The 21558-nt window shown below is 44.3% G+C and overlaps 1 protein-coding gene across 4 annotated transcripts in view; it reads left to right on the top strand.

Annotated features, from left to right (window-relative positions):
- Positions 1–16991: 16991 nt before the first annotated feature.
- Positions 16992–21558, top strand: part of DLK2 (delta like non-canonical Notch ligand 2) — a 24358-nt gene continuing 19791 nt past the window's right edge. Inside the window, exon 1 of one of the 4 annotated variants that reach the window (XM_081000227.1) lies at positions 16992–17245. In XM_081000227.1, coding sequence (XP_080856353.1) covers positions 17107–17245 — 139 coding nt within the window. In that variant the 5' untranslated portion in view covers positions 16992–17106. Of the gene's footprint in view, positions 17246–17470; positions 17687–17894; positions 18067–21558 lie in introns of those variants that run through there. The other 3 variants (XM_081000228.1, XM_081000229.1, XM_081000226.1) reach the window with 3 other exon arrangements.

The following is a 21558-nucleotide window of genomic DNA, read 5'->3' as shown; positions in this document are numbered from 1 at the left end:
AATCCGGCGGAATCCCCACGTACCGGCGCGCTTGCATCATCACCAAACCGAGAGCGAAGGAGCGGGTGGGATGATATTGAGAGGGAGAGAGAGAGCGCGCCCGGCGTCGGGAGGGTTACCATGACAGCGGGGAAAGTGGAGGATGGGGAAAGGTAGGCGGCGACCTTAGGAAATAAAACACGAAGAAGAAAAAAAACAAGTTTTGCTATGGGTGGAATCGGGCCGGGCGAGTCTTGAGGCAAACTACAGGCTTGTCAACACATTTAAATGATTGTTTTGTGTTTTAGTTGTGGTGGTGATATAGTCAATAATAAATGCTTTTTTATTTATGGCGGCTCTACATGTCACGCATTACTTCTGCAGCGCAATATTTAATAAGCTAGTTAAGTCTAAATGAATTCGGTGCTCCTTCAGTGAGAGTGCTTAAGGGCGCAAGCCTGCTTACCTCGTGCTAAGTCCTATTGAAATCAATGGTGCTTGCTTCGTATTAGGAGGCATAGGATTGCATTGTAAGGCTACAGCGTCAGGCTGCAATTCTCTGCACGCTTGGGAATAATACTGGTGTGCTTACTTGGAAGTGACAGCTGGATCACTTTGTTGAATTTGCAGCGTGCTTTAATTTATTCCTTCATTTATTTAAACAGTTATATGCTGTCCTTAAACAAAACATGGTCAAGGCAGTATACAACATTATAACTGTAATTTAAGTATAATTTATAATTATATAATTATAATTTAATATAAATATAATATATAAATATAATATAAATATAATTTTAAACACACTAAACCCAACAATAATATAAATATTAGATAACTACTCAATCTAAGGATCAATAACATCTGGTATTAAAATATCAGGGAATGTCAAAAAACCAGAGTACACCAATGAAGTATCAATACTGGCTAGCTAGCCTATTTCTTTCTTTCCTGCAAACTGGGGATAACATTTCATGCTATTGATCAAGAAGACTGTAGTCCACAATATATCCTGCCACAATACACAGGTTAGTCTTTTGAAATGCAATAATAAACTTCTGCCTGCATTGTTTCCCATCAAGTAATTTTTGTCTACAGCCTGAAAAGTTTTATGAAGAAGGGTCTCTGAACAACGTAACCAAAAGGATCTACAGAGCACTGCCAACTGCCCTGGGGGGAGATTGCCAAACCAGGCCTGATCTTTCATAATCACATGTCAGGGCATCCTTCAGGAGAACCCACATGAATGTAATTCTGACAGAATAAAGTAGTTCAGGGGGTTGTTTCAAATGACACTAAAATCACCTGCAATAACAAACTGAGCAATACTGTAATCTGACTTGGAAATTATGTCTGCCTATTCAGTCCTATGCATATACTTCAGACATAAGTACTGTATAATTGAGTTCAATAGGACAGACTCATAAGTAAGTATGTATAAGATTGCCAACAGAGTCATGCAAGTACAACACCCATTCAGCAAATTAGCCTCTTGAGGTCTATGAACCTCTTGCAACAAAATCTGAAATTCCAAGCAGAGACTCCTCATCAGAATATTAATTTTCTAGGGCTTCTGCCATAAACTCCTGGAACCTCTCTGCTTTCTCCCCAAAATCCTGAAATGACCTCTAAGCATGCATTTTGCTAATACTCATCTTACTGTTCAACTGTTCTTACTGTGAAGGGCGTCTGCATTGGACAAAGAATTGTACATTTTACCACATGTGGTGGGATTGCAAGATCATTTAAAAATGATATACAATGAATTGAAAAAGATGTTTAAAACAACTTTTGTTTAAAAATCAGAAGCTTTTCTGTTAGGTTTTTTAGGACAAGAATTGCCGAAGGAAAATCAGACATTATTTATGTATGCTACAACAGCAGCAAGAATTTTAATAGCACAAAACTGGAAGACTGGAGAAGTACCATCAAAAGAACAGTGGCAATAAAAGCTGATGAACTATGCAGAGTTAGCAAAGTTAACGGATAAACTGTGTGAAAAGGACAATAGTGACTTTGAAAAGGAATGGGAACCTTTTACAACTTATTTGCAGAAACAAAAAAAAAAACATGGACTCATTGGCAGGATTTAAATAAACATTTACAACTTTATTTACAGAGAACAAGAAATATAGCAGGTGACAACATAATATTATGTACAAACAGCAGAATCTAACATTTGCTGTAATAAACCAGAAGCGGAAGTTGGGGAAAGTCAACAGGGAGGGGGGAAACTGGGAAATGAATGTTAAGTAATGATATTGGATATTTGTTAAGAGAAAATATAATCATATATATAAAATAATCATACATAATAAAAATCATATATAAAATTATATATCTATATAAAGAATTGTCTATTATTAGCTTTGAGAGGTGGGAGGTGGAGATAAATTGAAGTACAGTATATGGAAGGACCTTGCAAGCAATAGTGAAAGGTAATAAATCATTAAGAAAGGGAAAACAAAAGAGGGGAAAGTATATTTTATAATGAGGATGCTTGTGAATCTAGCAGCTGGTTTCGGCTCCTCCACAGTGTCCCATCCGGTGGGGTTGGGGTGGGAACTTGTATGTACACATTGTTGGCTGGCTGCTACAAACCCCAGACTTCTTTAACAGAGTTGGGAGAGGAGATGGCCCAGTGAATAAATCTTTGGAAACTTCACTAAGCTCAGTAGTGAATGCAAGGGGTGGGGGAGGAATTACCTCCAACCCCATAGTGGTTTGCTCCCTGTCCATTTCTCTCACTAAAATGATCAGGCAAACATTTAGCTGTACAAATGTACTGAAAGGAGAGAGTTATGTGGATGGGGACTTGTACAGACAGGAGAGTACAAGGTAGTTATTGTAAGAATGGAACTGGACCTCTTCTCCCTTGTTATGTAACTAGTTTCCAATAACCCTCTTCTGACTCTGTACCAGCCTAGTCCTAAGTACATCCAAGCCCATTAATTTCAAAGGCACTCCTGACTTTACATAGGATGGGGCTCTGCGGGCAATATCTGAGGACAAAGCATAACTAGTTACTATGGTAACAGGTACAGCACCACAAACAAAGGATTCTTCTAAACTGGCTGTGGGACTAGGCAGAAAGGAAAAGGTGTGGGTGGAGAATGGAATAAACCATATTAGAAAAAGACAAGAGGGTGGGTGTTTCTGAAATATAAGATAGGATGGTGGCTAGTATACCTTTGGTATCAAGGTCTATTGAAGGTATCTCTGAGCAACTCTGTGGATTGTTCTCAATACTGTACAGTACTCATGATTATTTGAGTCCTATACCACAATGCGGACCATATCCTGTTTGCTGTTTATTATTACTCATTATATTTGTGTTCCACCTTTCTTCCAAAATCCTCTGGACAAAATACAAAGGGTTATTTTCCTCCATTTCCACACCCTTAAAACTCTTGTGTGAAGCAGGTCAGGCTGAGATTTCACTGGCTTAAAGTCAACTGGCTTGATGCTCATCAGGGATTTGAACCCAGCTCTCTACAGTCCAATCCCAGCCCTAGCTACTGTATCCAACTGACTCTCTGTGAATTAGAGTCTCCAGCATCAGAAGCACTATGCTTCTGAATGCCAGTTGCTAGGGTTCAAGAAGCAGGAGAGTAATGCTAAACTCAGGTTTTGCTTGTGGACTTCAAACAGATAGATCTCTGCTTGGCCAATTGTGAGAAAAAAGACCAGGATGAGATCATATTCAGACCCTGCTGGGCTCTTCTGCATTCCTATAATCAGTGTACACACTTCTTTATTAAATTAATTGTACAAAATGGAGGTATGGTAGGTGTCTATGAAGATAACTGGCTGCTTATTTAATGATGCTTAAAACTCCTTTATTTATAGAAATGGAAGAAAGATGCATGCTATCTGGATAGTATCTAAAATACATTTGCCTTAAAATCATGGTCCCCTCCCCCCACAAGACTCACAGCCCAGTAGCAAATACTGATACAGTGGTACCTCTAGTTAATAACTTGATTCGTTCTGGATGTTCGTTCTTAATCTGAAACCGTTCTTAACCTGAGGTACCACTTTAGCTAATGGGGCCTCCCGCCGCCGCACCACCGGAGCATGATTTCTGTTCTCATCCTGAAGCAAATTTCTTAACCCGAGGTACTATTTCTGGGTTAGCGGAGTCTGTAACCTGAAGCGTACCACTGTACAGTTAATCGTACATGGGAAGCGTGTACAGTGGGAAGAAGAGGCACTTGGCAGGGTCCCCCTTGCATGACCTTGGGAACATATTGTGCAAAGGAAGAGATTACTTCATTTGTATGACTTCTGGGGAGTTAGCAGTACATCAGTTCATACATCAGTCAGGGATATTTCAAGAAAGGCACTCAGTACTTGGCCCTCCATAAATTCTCCAAATCCTCTCTCGGCACTGGAGTCAGATAACAGGCAAAAAGACAATGACTCCAAGAATCCAGGCTGCCCATCTGCTCTACACTTCCAGATTCTTGCCTCCCTAGCGCCAGCTGATGAAATTTTCATAGCCACAATGAGGTTTCCCATTTCCGATGGGCCCTTCTGTCTTGAAGCCTTCACAGTTGTGCCCTGTTCAGGTTTCTGAGGGTGTCTGCTGTAGGTGACTATTATAAGAGCCATTTGCTCTTTTACAGTGCTCTTAAAAGCAGAGGATTTAAAAGAAAGTAACACATTAAAATCTTGTAAGAGGTTGTTTTACAGGCTTTTTGAGTTCTGCTCCAGGTAGGGGCAATTAATGCTTGAGCATGTAGTGGCATCTCAGATCCAGAAATTCTCGGCATAAATTTTCGGCCCATTTCAAAATGGCTTCAGGCCTGGTTTAAGGATGGAAGCAACTTTGGTCAGCTGAATAGATGACCTTTTCCAGGACCTAAAAAGGACCTCACCATGGAATTCAATACCATTGAGCATAATATCTTTCTATACTGCCTAGCAGGGGAGGGTTTGGAAAGTGCTCTTCAGTGGTGGCTCCAGTCCTCCCTTAAAGTTCAGGAAGGTGATGTTGTAGTGTTCCATTTTTGACAATTTGGTGCCCTTCATAGGAATCCATTTTATCCTCCATATTATTCAATGTCCACATGGAACTACTAGAAGAGGTTGTCTGAGGCTTTGGAATACATTGTCATCAGTATGTGAAAGACACCCAACTCTTCTTTCCCTTTCTGTACCTAATGCCATGAAATTTGTTGGAGTTCTAAACTGGAGGTAAAGCTCAATCCAGACAGGATGCAAGTGATCTATTTTGGATGGTATTCCCCTTCAAAAAACAGGTATACGTACAATCTTGGTATGCTCTTGGATTCAGCCCTGCATCTGGATGACCAGGTGGTGGCCAGGAGTGCTTTTGTGTAGATTAGCCTGATGTGCCACTTGTGCCTGAACCTGAGGAGGTTAGTCCTGACTATGCTAATGCACAAGACTAAGATCTATCAGGACTGGATCGCAGCAATGCACTTCACATGTGACTATGGTTGAAGAGCCTTTGGAAGCTGCAGTTGGTCCAAAATGCAGCAGGAAGAATGTTAGCAGGCACATGTCGTTGGGAACACATGATGCCTACCCTGCAATGTCTGCATTGGCTGCCTCTTTGCTTCTGGGATCAATTCAAAGTGTTGGTGATTAAAGCCTTAAATAGCTTGAGTTCAGGATACTGAAGGATTGCCTCCTCCCTTACCAACCTGTCCACTTCCTAAGATCAGTAGAGGTCCTTCTCTGTGTCCCTGTTAAGAGTAGACTGGTAGTGACAAAAGACAGGGCCTTCTCAGTGACTTTCCCAATATTGCAGAACACTTTGCCCCGTGGTAGATCCTTTCTGCATTGTCCATTCCTTGGCTGGTCAAGACATTCTTATTATAGCCAGCTTTTGTCTACCAAATGCTGAACTTTTATTGAACGCTAGGTTTTATCTGTATTCTCTTCCTTCACGTCTGACTCTGTCTTTATATTTTTGTTACACCCTTAATTTATTGAATATATTGTATGTGCTTTTTATTACTGTTTTAAATGTTTATAAACCGCTCCAAGTAGTGCATGGATGGACACTAGAAGGGCGGGAGGACAGAAATCTCTAAATAAATACATAAAATAAATACATCCTAACTAATGTGCTCAAAATCAAGCAGAAACTCCTGTTCCTTCAAGGCAATTTGTATTTTGGTAAACTGCCCTGTGACTGACTTTGGTGAAGAGCGGTAAAGAATCTTGCACACTTTGGTTCTTTTCTGCAACATTCTACAATATGGATGGTAATTATAAACTATTGGAACATAGGCGGCTTCTAGGCTATAGAATGGACTAGTACTTTCAAGGTGGTTTGACTGTACAGGGCCATGTTTGCAGGTTTAGATTACATCAACCATCTGCAATCTGGTGCCTTCCACATGTTTTGGACTACATCAACCCCAGCCAGTGACCAATGGTCAGGGTTCGTAGGAGTCGCAGCATAAAACATCAGGAGGACGCCAGGTTAGGTATAGATCAACTAGTTGGATTTTTATGTTCCTTCAAATAATTTCATGATAAATATGCAGGAAAGTGCTGGCAGCAGAATTAATAAATTCCAGTTCCCAGCCTCTAACTCTAATCACAACAGAAAACCCTATTCCCCTCCTCCCAATTTAAATGCCAAACCCAAGACTCACTGTTGAGTGTCCATCTTTTCCCTTTCCTCGGGTTTCATTAAGCAGACCAGAAAGCTCTTTGCGCAATGGATGCTACGAGAGGAACTTGACTATGCAATATTATATTTACTGTTATAAACACCATTAATACCACAGTGCTGTTCCTTGCTGGAACCAGTTGCTCAGTAAATCCTCTGAAGTTCAATTAACAAGCATCAGGTAATTTAACACTTGGCTCCCAATAATCCCTTTATTTCAAGGGGGCTCCGGCTGATGCTGAAGTTACCACCAAAGAGCCTTGGAAATACATTTTAGATTCTATTAAATACCAGCTGAATTTATGGCCCTTGGTGAAAAGCAGAAAGTAATCTCTTCAACATACTTTCCAAGAGTCAGCACTTTATATAGACTGGCGTAAGTCCATAGAAGAGACCATTGGAGGGTCATGTGTCCCTCTGCAGAAAGATGAATCTCTCTGTTTAGTAAAGCACAAGTCTGAGAATTGACAGAGCGGATGCCAGGAACTTGGAGCATAATGCATCATCTACAAAGAGATTTAACAGAACCTCTGTCTTCTTAGCTTCATAGTCATTCCATGTCATAATGGGGGACTGTGCAGATTCTTCATGGGGAACTGACCAGGTTCTGCATGTTCCCACCAAGAAACTGGGATATCCATCTCATTCAGCAGTGCAAGACAGAACAAGGCAACCTGTTCCAGAGGCAGAAGCAACAGAGGTACAATTAAAATGCAGGAAACTAACAATTATTATTATTATTATGTTGTTGTTGTTGTTGTTGTTGTTACATTCAAATGTACATGATTGATTGGACCGTGAGGATCACATGAGGATTGGACCATGCCTTGCATTTCAGGGAGAGATGCAATGCTTTAATTACGCCACATGAAAATCTCAATATGTGTAGAACCTGGATATGCTGGATTGGTTAGAGCATGGTGCTAACAGCAGCAAGGTTACAGGTTTGATCCCCGTATGGGACAGCTGCATATTCCTGCATTGCAGGGGGTTGGACTAGATGATCCTCAGGGTCCCTGTGGCAACACCTGCCATGCAAACTGTCCAGCCTGTCAAGGACTTATGATCTCCATGGCCAAGAATGTGGGAACTAAGGAAAATTAGAAAAGTATGAAATGGATTCAGGGGTATATGTGGATTATGGATATTGGTTCTTGTGAGCACACAAAGTATACTCATTTCCCCTCTCCTCAAGAAGCTGACTAAAATGCTTTGTGGATAGGGGTGTCAGATTTTAAGATGGAATGGGTGAAGAGGGATAAGGATTGCAATATGGGTATGCAGTTGCATAGATTGCCACCTGTGGGCAGTACTGTAGCTATGTGGGGGCTAACCTGGTTTTCTACACCAGGTGAAGCCTCCTGAGGGGCACCATTGAGGCTCCCAGCCTGTGTGTGTGTCGGTGTGTGTGTGTACACAAATGCATGTGGTGGTTGTTGTTTGCCAAACTGGGTTTTTGACCCAGGTGAAATAAATCCTAGTTTCACCCCTGCCTGTAGGCTTTGGGGTGAGCGTGAGGCGAGTTGTGTGTTCAGTTTCACAGTGCTCTCTCTCTCTGGGTGTGTGTGGCATCGCAAGAAGAGCTTCTTCCACACATGAAGGGGGGAGGGGAATTCTCATCCTGTGTGTTTCAGCAACACTTTTATGTTGGTAATTCACCGCAGACTGTGACTGTATTTGACCCCACACTCCTGATCACGCCGAGTCCCTGCCTGGTCTGATGCACAGCTATGCAGCATGGGGTGACAGGACCGTTGGAATGTTGCTGTTTCTGCTGAACATATCCCTGCAGCATCAAGGAGAAGTCTTGTGAAATCCATAACACTGCTTTCCCCTGTGGAGCCTGTTGTTTATAGGGACAGGTCCAGGCAGGTGAAGGAAGAATTACCTTACCCTAGGACATGGCTGGCGCTTAGCTGACTTCATTACTGCCTGCTCACAAGAAAACTCTGTGGCCAAGGAGTCATGTAGTCTGAAATGAACCTCTGGCTGGGGGAGATTATATTCAGACATTATTGTTCTGAGTTCTGCTGCTAAAAGGAAGATGCAATCTGGGCCAGGAATCCTGACATTTTGGTGTAACCCATTATGATTCAGGTTGCAGCAAAAGAGTCAGTAGTTCATCAATCTTTTTAGTACCTAGCCTGCTAGACATCAATAAATACAAACCAGTCGCTGTTGAATGTTTGTTGCTGGGATCAAAAATAAAATACAGGTAAGATTACACTAATTTGAAGATAAGGTCAGTGGTTAGTGTGAACTTTAAAGTCAAAGGAAATCCAGATTTTTAAAGGGGGTTAACTTTACCCAATTTGCTTAATTTTGATTCCCACCCCCCAACTGAGAATCTTGAATTGAGGATCTTGGGAAGGAAGACAATGTCTGCAGTCCACACGAAAGATTGATTGAATCTTTGCTTAACAGATATTCAGGAGCATTCAATGCCATCCCATCAAACACTCTTACCTTTCTATTGATTAAAGCAAGTTCTGATGGAAGGAGATGGAATTGAGAGGGCCAATAAATACTTCTGAAGCGCAAATGTTAAAGTAGCCCACACTGTTTCCTTATGGTCCACTGGCAGGGCTGGGCGGGGTGTTAGGGGGAATTAAAAGACAATAAGTAGAATGTACTGTTTAGGGTCATCTTGTTACAAAATTTGGAGATTCTGATATACATACAAGACCCCCAAAAAACAGAAAATATTTTGCTTTCTCATTACATTAGTCTCTCTATAGCACACTGAATCCATTTTAAAGTGACAGGACAAAACACTAAAGGTCACATTCTAAAAGTCACCTTTTAGACAACCAAGACTGCTCACAAGTCAGAACCTATCTGGTGATGGGTGATGGGCATAGGTGATGGGTCCTTCTCAGGGGTTAGACCCACACCATATATTATACTTTTGCAGAAGCTGCCCCCCACCACAAACTCATGAACACCCACTGGATTTGCAAAATGCCCATCTTCTGTCTGGGTATCACTAAATAGCATCCTTTTTTATTTTCCAGTTTAACAATTTCAAGAAGGTAACACCGTACAGTCCACTTTATTCATTCAGGAAGGATCAAGTTAGGATGAGGATGAATGAATGAATGAATGAATGAATGAATTCATATGCAACTTAATTGCACATTCTTTTATTTCCCCTGTCTCCTAAGGGGTCATCCAGCCATACACACAGACAAGTCCTGGTCTATTACCTGAGAATGCCCTACCAAATGTAAGGAAAAACAACTTATCAGGGTGTATAAGTTGTTTATCCTTGCCTCTTGCAAGGCATTCTCAGATAGTAGTTCAGGACCTGTCTGTGGGTCACAGGAACCTTCTAATGGATCATGAGGCTTATCCTACATGTGTGGGAGAGATGGTATACTACCCTGTCAGGAAACTTCATGGCATGCAACACTACGCTGACGAAACAATCTTTACTCTCAATTTTGGCATGGTATAGACTGTAGAACTGGAGTCTCCTGTATGCATGGGTTCCTATGTCAAGGGGTCCTCAGATGTGTGTAGGGTGGGAATGAGGTCGATATGTGACATACACATATTCTGTTACATTTTCTGCTGCACAAAAGGCTTCAATCTTATGCCACTTTTATGCTTATTAGATCCCGGAAGGGATCGTGGCAATTTAACCTTGTTCTGCAGTCTTGTTTCTACAACTGAGAAGAATGCAAAGGCTTGGCTATTGGCTGCAATCAAGGTTTATTATTATCAACGGAGTTGATTTAATGGGCAGATTGCAGGTGCATGATTTCACTTGGTCTGATTGAGTCAATGTGAGTCCACATCAGACGAATTTGTGAGCTGGCTCTCAACACTTAAGCTAACTTGGTTTCATGTTCATCCAGAATAGCTGCCACCAGCTTTATTACTACATATTTATATCCAAGCTGGTAGTCTGAATAACATCAGCCTCTCCATTCCCTTAAGGAATATTTATTCAGTAACCCAGAATCAAGTAGTAGTATGACTCATACTACTGCTGCATGACTCACTATCTGGCCAGAGTTTCAGAATAACACAAAGCAAAAGGATAAATTAAACAATAAGATTGATTTTCAACAAAAACAAAACACTGAGAGCCAGTATTGCGTAGTGGATAGCATCAAACTATGTGGAGATCTGCTTTCAAATTAATTTTCATCTATGGTTCCTAGGGGGCCATGGGTCAGCCATTATCTATCACCTTAGCCTACCTCATGGGATTATTCTGTAGATAAAATGGGAGAAATCACATACACCACTCTGGGCCCTGGGAGAACGTGCAGTATACAAATGTGAGAATTATTATTTTTAAATCAGCCTGCTAACATCAATAAAAGTCTGACTGCTCTGTCACGGGGAATATTACTAGTTGCAATGGTTTGTAATAAAGTTGCCACACTGCTAGAGAACAAAATACAGTAACTCAGCGGCTCAAAAAATCTGGCAAGCCAGGACCACTGCTGGGGGAAAAACACACACTTCCTTTTCTAGAATAATAGATCCTAGTTTCTAGCATAGCTGGTGAGCTTCTGAGTCATGCAGATAGGTTGACCAAATGAAATAAGCTCTAGTTACATTTCAAATTGGACCTGAGGAAAAAGAAAAGCTGTTGCCTGGGAAGGCTTGGTTAACATGAAGGTGATTGGCAAGCTGGAAGCATAACTATCGTAGACCTGATACTGCTGTGAAAATGGCTGCACTTTGACAAGAGACACAGCAACACGAATACACAGCACTACATATCCTCACTACATCTTGGCGTACTTAGCACTGAAAGTCAGTTCCAACATAATATCTACCATCCATGGCATGGCACCTGGAATGATTCCCATGTAGTCCAAATGAGTCAACTACACAACTTGCATATAAATGATCCTTTGAATTTCCGTGATTTGGTGGCTTTGCCATCCATCTTTTCACATTTCCGACACTGGGAATTGAGGACCAATACATTGCAGGGGGTTAGAGTTAGGATGGCGACTTCTATGCTACTCTGTACTGTTATCATAGTTTCCCAAATATTGGCTTTAGGCTATTTGATGAATGCTGTCTGAATATTTCAGGAAATTACACCTCTGCCTTGGAACATAAATATGTCTGCTTACAATAAATGTACTTCCATTTTTGAAGTTGCTAAGGGCTAAATCACACATTTATTGTTTATTTTAAAAAATATTTAAACTGCCCTTCATCCTATGGATTCTAGGGCAGTGTATTATAATACATGTTAAAGCATATTATACTCCTTTCAAGGAACCATTTCTGTGACTGATTCCACTGCTTGGATACCTGTGTAAATGTGTAACTACAAACTAGTGAATTCTAGTCTAAGTGTATTAAGAAGCAAATCCCACTTAATTCACTGGGACTTGCACCCTAGCAACTGTGCTAAGGATTTCAGTGTAAAGTGTTTCTGTAGAAAAGTCCCTATAGAAGCATTTAACACACCTAATAATTCTAATATGAATGGATGACATCAAATGATAGAGTAGGCCAATTGAAATCAATTGACGTAAATAACTCAAGTCCATTAAATTACAAGAGTCTACTCTCCGAGTATGACAGTTGGGTATCATCTAATATTTCCAATGATAGTTAGTGACTCAGTGACTGCAGTAGTGCAACTTGACTCTGACTCGGAATGACTGTCAGTGTTCCTTATTTGCCCCTACCATTTCATTTGCAACTAAGGGTTGAGAATATTCAATCAGTATTGAGTCAGCATGCTAATTACAATATTTCTCTTTATTTGTAATAAAAGCATTATGAAATCCAAGCAGCACCCATCTAAGCATCCAATTTATTGTAGCCTGAGGCATAGTTCTTTTGCTAGGCTGATGTAAAAAGTCTACAGAGCCCTAACACTCCTTTTAGCTTCCAGGAAACACTTCTAGAATGAGGAGCTGCTACCACTATCCCGCAGCACGCAAAAGCTATTTATTTCTCTTGCTTTACAGCTCTCTTGTTCAGTGGGTGGGCCCCTAGAACTAGTATGGTGACTGACAATAAACAGAAGGCTGATCTCTGGCACACTTTCATTGCATTGAATAGAATGTTTTGGGTCTTGGTCTTGATTCAAGGAGCTTTAATATTAAGTTAATATGCAGCCCTGGAATTGAGCAGCACCTCCAGCAATCACAGAGATTTGCAAAACACAAAGCTGGAAATGGATGGAAAGGTGGTCGAGTGAAGCACTTATTTCTGAGGCAGAAGCCCGTGCCGATAATGGCAGTAAGGTTGCAATCCTGTGCACACACATTCAAATTTAAGTCCCACTGAACTCAGTAGCACCTAGATTCAGGTTCACATGCACTGGATGGAGCTGCACACCTCGTTCACACAGCTGTGCCTATTTCAGCAGTGAGGCCTCAGGATGAACATGAAAATAGAGCTTGCACATATCTGGGAAATTTTTGAAGGCTTGGGGAGGGATGATTAATATTTAAGTGCTGCAATTTCAGGAGTATAGTTTAAATTTTAACAACTCAAATTTATGTTTAAAATAAGAAAACAACACATTGTCTCTGTGTCTCCTCTGCCAATTCTTTGTTCTTTTTCTTTCCCTGTTTTGTTCTGTTCTCAAAATAGTTGCAGCTGAAGGCCAAGAAGCCAAACTAATCTCTGTTTTATGGATGATAAGGTTCAATGGCTACTAAACATGATGGCTATGTGCTACCTTCCATGTTGCAGGCAGCAGCATGCCTCTGAATTCCAGTTGCAGGGGAACACAAGGGAGAGAGCGCTATGGGCCTCAAGTCCTGTGTGTGGGTGTTGCACACTGGCATTTGGTCAGCCGCTGTGGGAAGCAGGACCCTGGATAAAATATGTCTCCGGTCCGATTCAGCGGGTCTCTTCTGATGAATTCCACAGTATAGCTGCAGATTAAGAAAGGAAGCCATGAACTCAGCAAATGTGATGGCAACAGAAGCAGCAGCATGTGCTTACAAAGGTATTTAGCAGTCGGCGACTTGACGTTTTCTACACGGTCTATGCATAGGATCCATGCCATAAAACAAACCTTCCATTCTCACCCTGCCAAAGAATAAGCTATTCACAAGCAGTCTCGAGTTGGATGACCAGGGTGAAGGGCTTTTGCTGAGGAGGTACACGGATGCAGTGTAGCTGCTCACACGGTAGTCTGGATTGCACAGGTTGATCAGTACGGAGCTAGCGGGTGGGTGGCCTTGCCTTTGGTCCCTTCTAGTCTTATGAACTGAAGGACAAAATCATCCACACCAGTTCCATAAAGGATCATAGTACATCACATACATACACACACCCAATCCAAAGGAAGATTATAAACACCTCAATCCTTTCCCCTCCAGCATGGATTAACCTACATAATCCTGACCACAGTGTGCCACGAGAACGAGAGCTGAAGCGTCTTTGTACTACTGCGCACAGTCTGCCTCCCGCTTTCAAAGAGGGATCTAATTGCTGCTTTTAGCAGGCAACATTTGCGCTGGGGAGTGGGCGGGCAGGGGGTGAGTGGTGGCAAATGGCAACTTGAGAGGGCGGATACCTCTTTTTTTGCTGCGGCATGTGTAGAACTACTTCTCGACAAAGCCAGCCTCCACCTGGGGGGCAGATAGGTGAAATGGTGAAAATGACAAATGAAGCTGATTCACTTTTGCCCATCCTCTCTCCTCCTCCTCCACACACACACACACACACACACACACACACAACCACCACACACACCTACTGCCCGTGGAAGCTATTTGCAAGCAATCCTGGGCATCTGGGGAATGAAGCGCTGAATACCAAAGTGTATGCATGCACACGCACACACATACATATATATATAAACAGTGTGGCTGCAGAGTCAAATATAGCCCTCGGGGAAGGGGAAACAATGGTCGGGCATTGGGTTACATCGCCGCAGGGCCAGCAGGCTGCTTGTTTGTTGTGGGCCTGGGTGGAATGGGAAGAGCGAGAGGGAGGGTGCAGGATGGGGGTGGCAGCGAGAACATTTGTTTCAATTCATAAAGCCTAACTTGGCATTGGCTTCTGTGTATGTGTTTGCTTGAGACTGACCTACAGTGAATGCCAATTTATGAGACACTAATTTGAGTTGGCAGCTCTGTGGGGTTTGTGGTCTCTCTCCAGCTGGTTTCCGCTGTGCCCCCTCCTCCCCACTCACTCCCAGCCTCCCTATGGGGATTAAGAGTGTGGGCAGGGAGCGTTTCATCAAGTTCCTGAACAGCAAAGTGTTTCATTTTTCTCTTTGTATTGTGGAATGACACTCAATGTGGGGATGCCATAGTATCATCTTATTCCCTCCACTCGGCATCTGTGTTGTGCCACTGGTGTCCAGCTGTCTCCAAGGAGCAAGTTGCAGCCAGCCAAAGAAAGGGAAGCAGCACCAGCTGACTTTAGCAGGTAATCTTTGTGTCCGTGTGCACATGATGGCGATGACAATTGAAGAGGGGGGCCTGCCAAGGAAGCATCAAATGGAACTGATGCAAAAACACAGCACATGCACCAAGGCACCTTCCTCACCCCGGTTTGTTTCTCACATTATAGGATTTTGTTAATTGCAGAATATATCATTGAACACGTTCTTATGCAAAAACTCCCCCCTGCATTGTGATCCAGCAGCTGATTAGTTCAAGAAGCCTCTGGGGGATTCATGGCAGTAGGCAAAACAAGATATGAAATATCGGAATATCTGTGTAAGCTCTTCTATGGGTCTCTTCTTAGGAAATGCTCTCCTTAAGAAAACCCCAACTACTTGGCTTAGTAATATTTCACAGAGAACACAAGAGTAATGTCAATGTAGCATATTTACATTATGAAAGATTCCCCTCCCCATCTTTTTTTTGTGTGTGGTTTTGTTAGTATAGCTTTATCCTAAGCTTTCAGGGCTAGACAATGAGGTGCAAACATTTCCCTACTGCTGTTCTTTTTTCTGTCCTTGAGGCTTAATCTGAGCTAGGGTCTGTTCTGGAGGTGGTTTTCAATAGCTGGGCTTAGTTCTGCTAAAATAGTGTTCTTCTGTATTTCAGTATCCGATGAATGACTTCTAGCACAAATCAAGCCCTGAAGAGATGCATAATGGAGAAACCACACCTTACCATTCTTTCCCATGCCTGAGAAAAGCCTCTAGCACACTGGAATATCTTAATCAAATTCTCTGAAATGGTAGGAAATTGCAAGGTGAATGCTTTCTTCTGGACAAACTCTGATTCCATAGCTAATAAAGTTTACTGATGCTTTCTGGGTTATTGCGCCATTTGGAACGGCATCTCCCCTGGCTGAAAGATTTAGGATGTCTCTGCTATGTGAGGTAAGGGGGTAACACTGGGCTCTTTTGATGAGTAGGAAATCATTCTACTTTCTATGCTGGTGCTTAGAGCATGAGATTTACAGACCAATGTTCATGTTAGCTCTACCAACAGTCTTCTTCTTTGGTGATCACTCGTAGCAGAGTAAGATTGTCTTCCATAAACACAGTTTTACAATGAGTCCGTAAGTGACTGTGGAGGCCAATTCTTGATCCACATGTCCTTCCACAATGGGGACATTGGTTTCTGGGCGGGAGTTGATCATGGTGTGGATCTGCCAAGCGTGCCTTCCTCCAGTGTCTCTGAAAAATTTTACACATCACTTGGGAGGACAGGCAAACTAATACCAGTGTACTGGAAGAAGCAAAGATCTACCAACAGTGGCTGGCAGGCAGACACCTCAGTGCGGTTTACAAGTAGGGCATGATGCTGACATCCACCATCTACTACTAAACGCCAGCTGCACTTTTGGCTGTCTGTGCTACTCATGACCAACGGATTTGTCCTCCTTTCCTTCCTCTAATCCTTGTCTAAAAGCCATATATGCTAGTTGGCATCACAAACATCCTACGGCAATGAATTCTACAAACTGATCATAGGTGGACTTGTGTTCCCTTTTATTTGCCACAAAACAAATGCCTGTCAATTTCAACAACAACAAAAAAGGAGAAAAAACAGTTCGGCTCTCTCCATGCTACCCAGCTGTGAAGCTAGGCAACTTTTAAACTGCAGATTTAATAGCCTTATGGATGACAACATGTACGTACACGTGTATTTATTTATAACATTTATACACCACCTTTTCCTCCAAGGTGCTCAAAAGTAGCTTACAAAGTTCTCCACTCCTCACAACAACCCAGTAAGGTAGGTTAGACTGAGAGGCCCCTAGTGAGCTTCAGGTCTGAGCAGTGATTCTGAACTGTCATATTCCAACACAACTTCCCAATGGCATTTACTTCGAAACCGAGATCCTGCCATTTTGGGAGGGGGGGAGGGAGAGGGATGCCCTCTTGGTCATTCTTCAGGGTTCCTGGGCTGCTGCCCCTGATGGCACCTAGGTTGCCCCCCAGGATCTCCCACCCCTCCCCGCCACGCAAGGCACCGACCCAGCCAAAGCAGTCAGTCATTGGAGGTGGTGGGGCGGCCTACCGTCGGGCCACCTAGGCCCAAGCCCGCGGCCAATTCACGTTGATGAGAAAGAGGGAAAGGAGCTCCTGGCCCGGGTGGAGGGGAGGCGCCAATCCCGCTCGTAGTTCATGGAGAGGCGTCTCTCCTCCTCTCTCCCCCCCTCCCTCCCCCGAGTCTGGGCTGAAGGAGTCGCAGGTGAGAGGTGAGCGGGGCTGGGCAGGCGACGGGGCTGGGCGTCCGCCTGCGGTTCGGGGGGCCCTGGGCTTCCTGGCTCCTCGCTCCTTTCGCGGCAGTCGGGCTGCGGGAGGCGGAATGTCCCAGGGAGGGAGCAGGGATGTGTAGCCACACGCAGCCCCTGGCAGCCGGCCTGAGCGTGCACGGCGGCGGCAGCAGTAGCGGCGGCGGCGGCGGCGGCTGCTGCAGCAGGCGGAGCAGCAGCAGCAGCGCTTGCAGCGCCAGCAGGAGGAGCGGGGAGGCCAGCAGGCAGCTTGGCCGCCGCGCCTCCCGAACCCCCGGTGCCCGGGCAGCGTAGGGCATGGCAGACCCGCTTGGCCGATCCCCACGCTAGTCTGCGGGCGGGGGGCAGGCAGGCAGGCACGCCCCTAAGGGGAGAAAGGAAAGAGCCGCCGACGCGAGCGCCGAGGTGAGGACGAGGGGAAGTTGCGCGCGTGTGGATAGATGTATGATACGTGTGTGTGTGTGTGTGTGTGTGTGTGTGTTTGGAGTGGGGTGGCGGCGCCCAAAATGGGAGCGATGTGTGCTGGGGGAAAGCTAGAGGAATGGGGAGGGGAGGGGATCCCAGGGGATGGGGGGGGGAGCTGCAGAGGGTTGGGGGTGTTTGGTTGTGTGTGCGTTTTTTTGCCGAAATGGCAGGGACGCTGGATTTGGGAGGGAGGATCCGACAGCACGCGGGCGAGGAGAGCGCCTGCAACAGCGGCCCGACGGGTGTGGGTGGGAGGTGGAGAGGAGAAAATGGAAGAGATGGCAGATGGGAATGCCTCCCTGGTGCTGCCCCCTTCCTCGGTACCCAGATTCCCCCTTCTTTCTTTTTCTTCTCTTTTCTTTTTTGCTCCCGCGGCTGTGATCGGATGGAGGCTGCTTCGGGATCCTCCCTCCGCATGTGCGCCGCTGCGGGCTGGGCTGGGAGGAAAAGCCTCTCCGCTCTGGGACGGGGCAGCGATCCATGTGGGCGCAGGGAGGGTTTGCCCTACCTCGGGGTGGGGGCGCCCTCGCCGAGAGGATGCCAGGAGGGATGTCTGCCTGCCTGCCTTCCTGCCTGGCGGTGGTTGTGGTAGCAGCTACGGCGGGAGCACGTGGGGCTGCGGGGGGCTGCGGGGAGGAGTGATCGGGAGTGGTTCCTTCACCTCTCCGAGGCGGGGAGGCGACCCCACTCCGGGCTAGGAATCCATGGTAGGGCAGCGACATGGTAGGGATCCCAGCCTGCCCTGTCCGCCAGCAGGGGCCAAAATGCACAGCACTCAGGCCAGCACGTGGGGCGGGAGGCCTTTTTGGAGACACCCCCATAAGCGAGGTTCTTATCCCTCCGCAGCCCCAAGGGGGGTTGCAAAAGACAAAAAAGTCATGTTTTTGCAGTCGCCCCTCGAAGTATCCACACGTTCTAGAAAGCAGCAACATCTCTATAGTGTTGATTGTGAGCCAGTGGACGCTGGTCCATCAAGGTGAGCGGGGCGCTGCTCTCACCTGCCTGCCTTCTCACTTAAATTCATTCATTCCGAGGGCTGGCCCTGGTTGTCAGCTTCCTCCGCCTTAATTTTAGTGCTGCCATTGTAGGACACAGATGGGAGGAGGGGGAGGGGGGATCGGGACAAAACTAGAATGAGTGAGTTGTCTCTCTTTGCCTGTCATTGGCTCTCTCTGTTGCCATTGGCTCTGTTGATCTCAGTGGGCGCCAGCCACTACTGCTCCCTAGCATTCTTCAGTCCCTGATTCATTGAGAGTCATTTCACAGGTTACACAGAGACAGGGCAAAACCTGGGCTTTGCCATCAGATGCACAAGCCACAAGGAGCTGGAGGCAGTCATGGCTGCTTAGCACAACTGCCGTTTTTGACAGAGAGGTTCACCTGTTAACCTTCTTAGGTGTGTTTTTAAAACATCTAAGGTGTACTCTTAGATGTGCACCTAAAAATACATCGTATGGTACTCGGGATGCTCTATGAGCCCCTCACAGCTTTGCTGCTTGACAAAGATTTTCCGTCTGCAGTTGAGCAATGCATTTCCCCCTTTTCTTGTTAAGGGAGAGATGGCTGGCCCCACGTGAAATTAGGGGTACAGGTTTGGGGGCTAACAGTGGGAAGCTCTGGAGGAGGGAGGCAACATCTACATTTGGGGATAATTTATAGCTTCCTCCCCAGTACATTGCCTCTAATAATCCATTTGACCGAGCCTCTGTTGGTTGTTACTGTAGCAATTCTTCAGCATTTTCTGTTGGCTGCCTAAAGCAGAAAAGCAAACATCCTATCTCCAAATATGCCCAATCCGATAAAATCCACAGACCCTTTTGAGCTTGCAGCACAGTTTGCCTGCCTATTGACCTGAAGACCAGTAATCGGAGGATTCTATCTGTGAACTCTTGATTTAGTAACTCTGTTACTCAGTCCACTGATTATCCCCTTCCTATGACTTCCATGCAGTTACATAGCCTAGGATGTCATCTTCCCTAAACCTTATAGACCCATCTGGCGACCTCCACTCCAGTTAACCCAAGGAAGCCTCATCCACTTGCAAACCGATATAGACATTCTGAATCCCATTTGTTGTCCCAGGAACGGTTAACTCATTGCTCCCTGCTATGATCAAATAGCCCTCCACAACTTGAGAGAGAGGGAGTGAATCAATTTGTAATGTTGAGAATCCATGGCAGTTGCTTATGCGACACCAGTCATTTTGTGAAGGATACTTCAGCATGCTTCAAGGTATTGAAATTGTTGCTTGAGGAGTAAATACACAAATCTGGGGGGGGGGGGGGACAATTAGAAAAAAATGCTTTAGGGTAGCCTTGAACTCCAGGAGGTCATCTCTCTGCTTTGGAGATTTTATTGGGAATGGAAAAGAGAAATGACCTTTTCAATGACATGCGGTATTCAGCTGGGGTCCTAACAGCTCAGGAGGAATTGGCTGCCAACTGTTCATCCTTAATCCATAAATTATTTTATAAGATTCACAGGAATCACTTTGCCCTCCTCTGATATGCAGCAGCTGTTCGGCAGCACAAAGTACCACCCCATAACACAATACTTCAGGGTAGGAAATGAAAGAGAATCTTCTGGCCAATTGTAACAACAATTGGCATATGGGGGAAGTAGTAGAGTACAGTTACCCAAAGCAGAATATGACCAGAATTCTATACAGGCTAATAAAAATAACACAGGCTTTTAATAATCAAACATGACTAGAATCTTTATCTGAAAGCTCACCTGAAATATCCTTCTAACATATTCTGTGTCATTGGCAGATGTGGCACAGATGTCATTCTCCCACAATAGAGCTATTAGGTGTCACCTCAGGGTAGAAGATCTACGCTACAATCTTACATCAGTTTTATGCCAGTTTGACAAGCTCAGGTTGTCCCAAGAAATCTTAGGAATTGTAGCTTAATGAGAGTAGTGCATATTCTGTTGGAGACTCCTGGCCATTTACTCGCAAAACAGCAGGCCTCAGGGTGCTCAAAGGAGAGGTAATAACTGTTAAACCAATATTTCTCTAGTGTAGATAAGCATATGCTGGAGATAAACCCTCAGTGGGTGTGCCCTGGCATTTGAAGAAGAGTAAATATGTGACAGCTGGATAGACTTTGTCTTCTATTCCAAGGACCTCATTCATTTACTACTGTGTTTCAAATATGTTGTATTTCATTGAGGTCTCTCTTTGAAGTAGGAAGGGCTTTTCTGTTTCTCCCTTTTGTGCCAGCTTGGGAGAAGAAGAAAAACATTATTTTCGCTGTCTGTCTGTATTTCTTACCAGATCATTTCTACATTTCTTTTGGTTGGATTTATAGCCTCAAATGTACCGCTAGCCACATATATCTGAACATTGTGAACAAATTCTATGCCCATAAGGTAGATAGGCATGAAACGATCCTGTTAAGAATCTGTTTGCTCTGGCCTCCTGATTACTAACTGACTTCTAGCATATGTCTCAGTCAGTTGTTCACACTTCCTTCAATATTGTAATGGCCACAAGCTTTTACACGATAGTAAGTTTGATATTCATTCATTAACAGACGCCAGAGCTTTTATTTAAAATGCAAAGCATAAGATTCACACATGCTGGCCAAATGGTGCCTGCCTATCACAGTCCTCCTGAGTGCAGCAATACCTTCAAGAGGGTGGGACTGGGCAGTAGCTTTCTCTCAGCATAATCCACCTCCCAGGATTACTGTGAGGGTACAGTAGAATTGCCCCTATATGCTGCTTGGAGTTCTTTGGTGGAAGGTGGGAGCCAAAGCTAAGTGACAGAGCAAATGCCTCGCATGCAGGAAAAATTAAGGTCCAAA

Source organism: Podarcis pityusensis, assembly GCF_964106645.2.
Source record: "Podarcis pityusensis genome assembly, chromosome: 3".
In the NCBI taxonomy this organism is placed as follows: domain Eukaryota; kingdom Metazoa; phylum Chordata; class Lepidosauria; order Squamata; family Lacertidae; genus Podarcis; species Podarcis pityusensis.
Note: the sequence above shows the minus strand (reverse complement) of the source record. Positions and strands in the feature narration are given on the sequence as shown.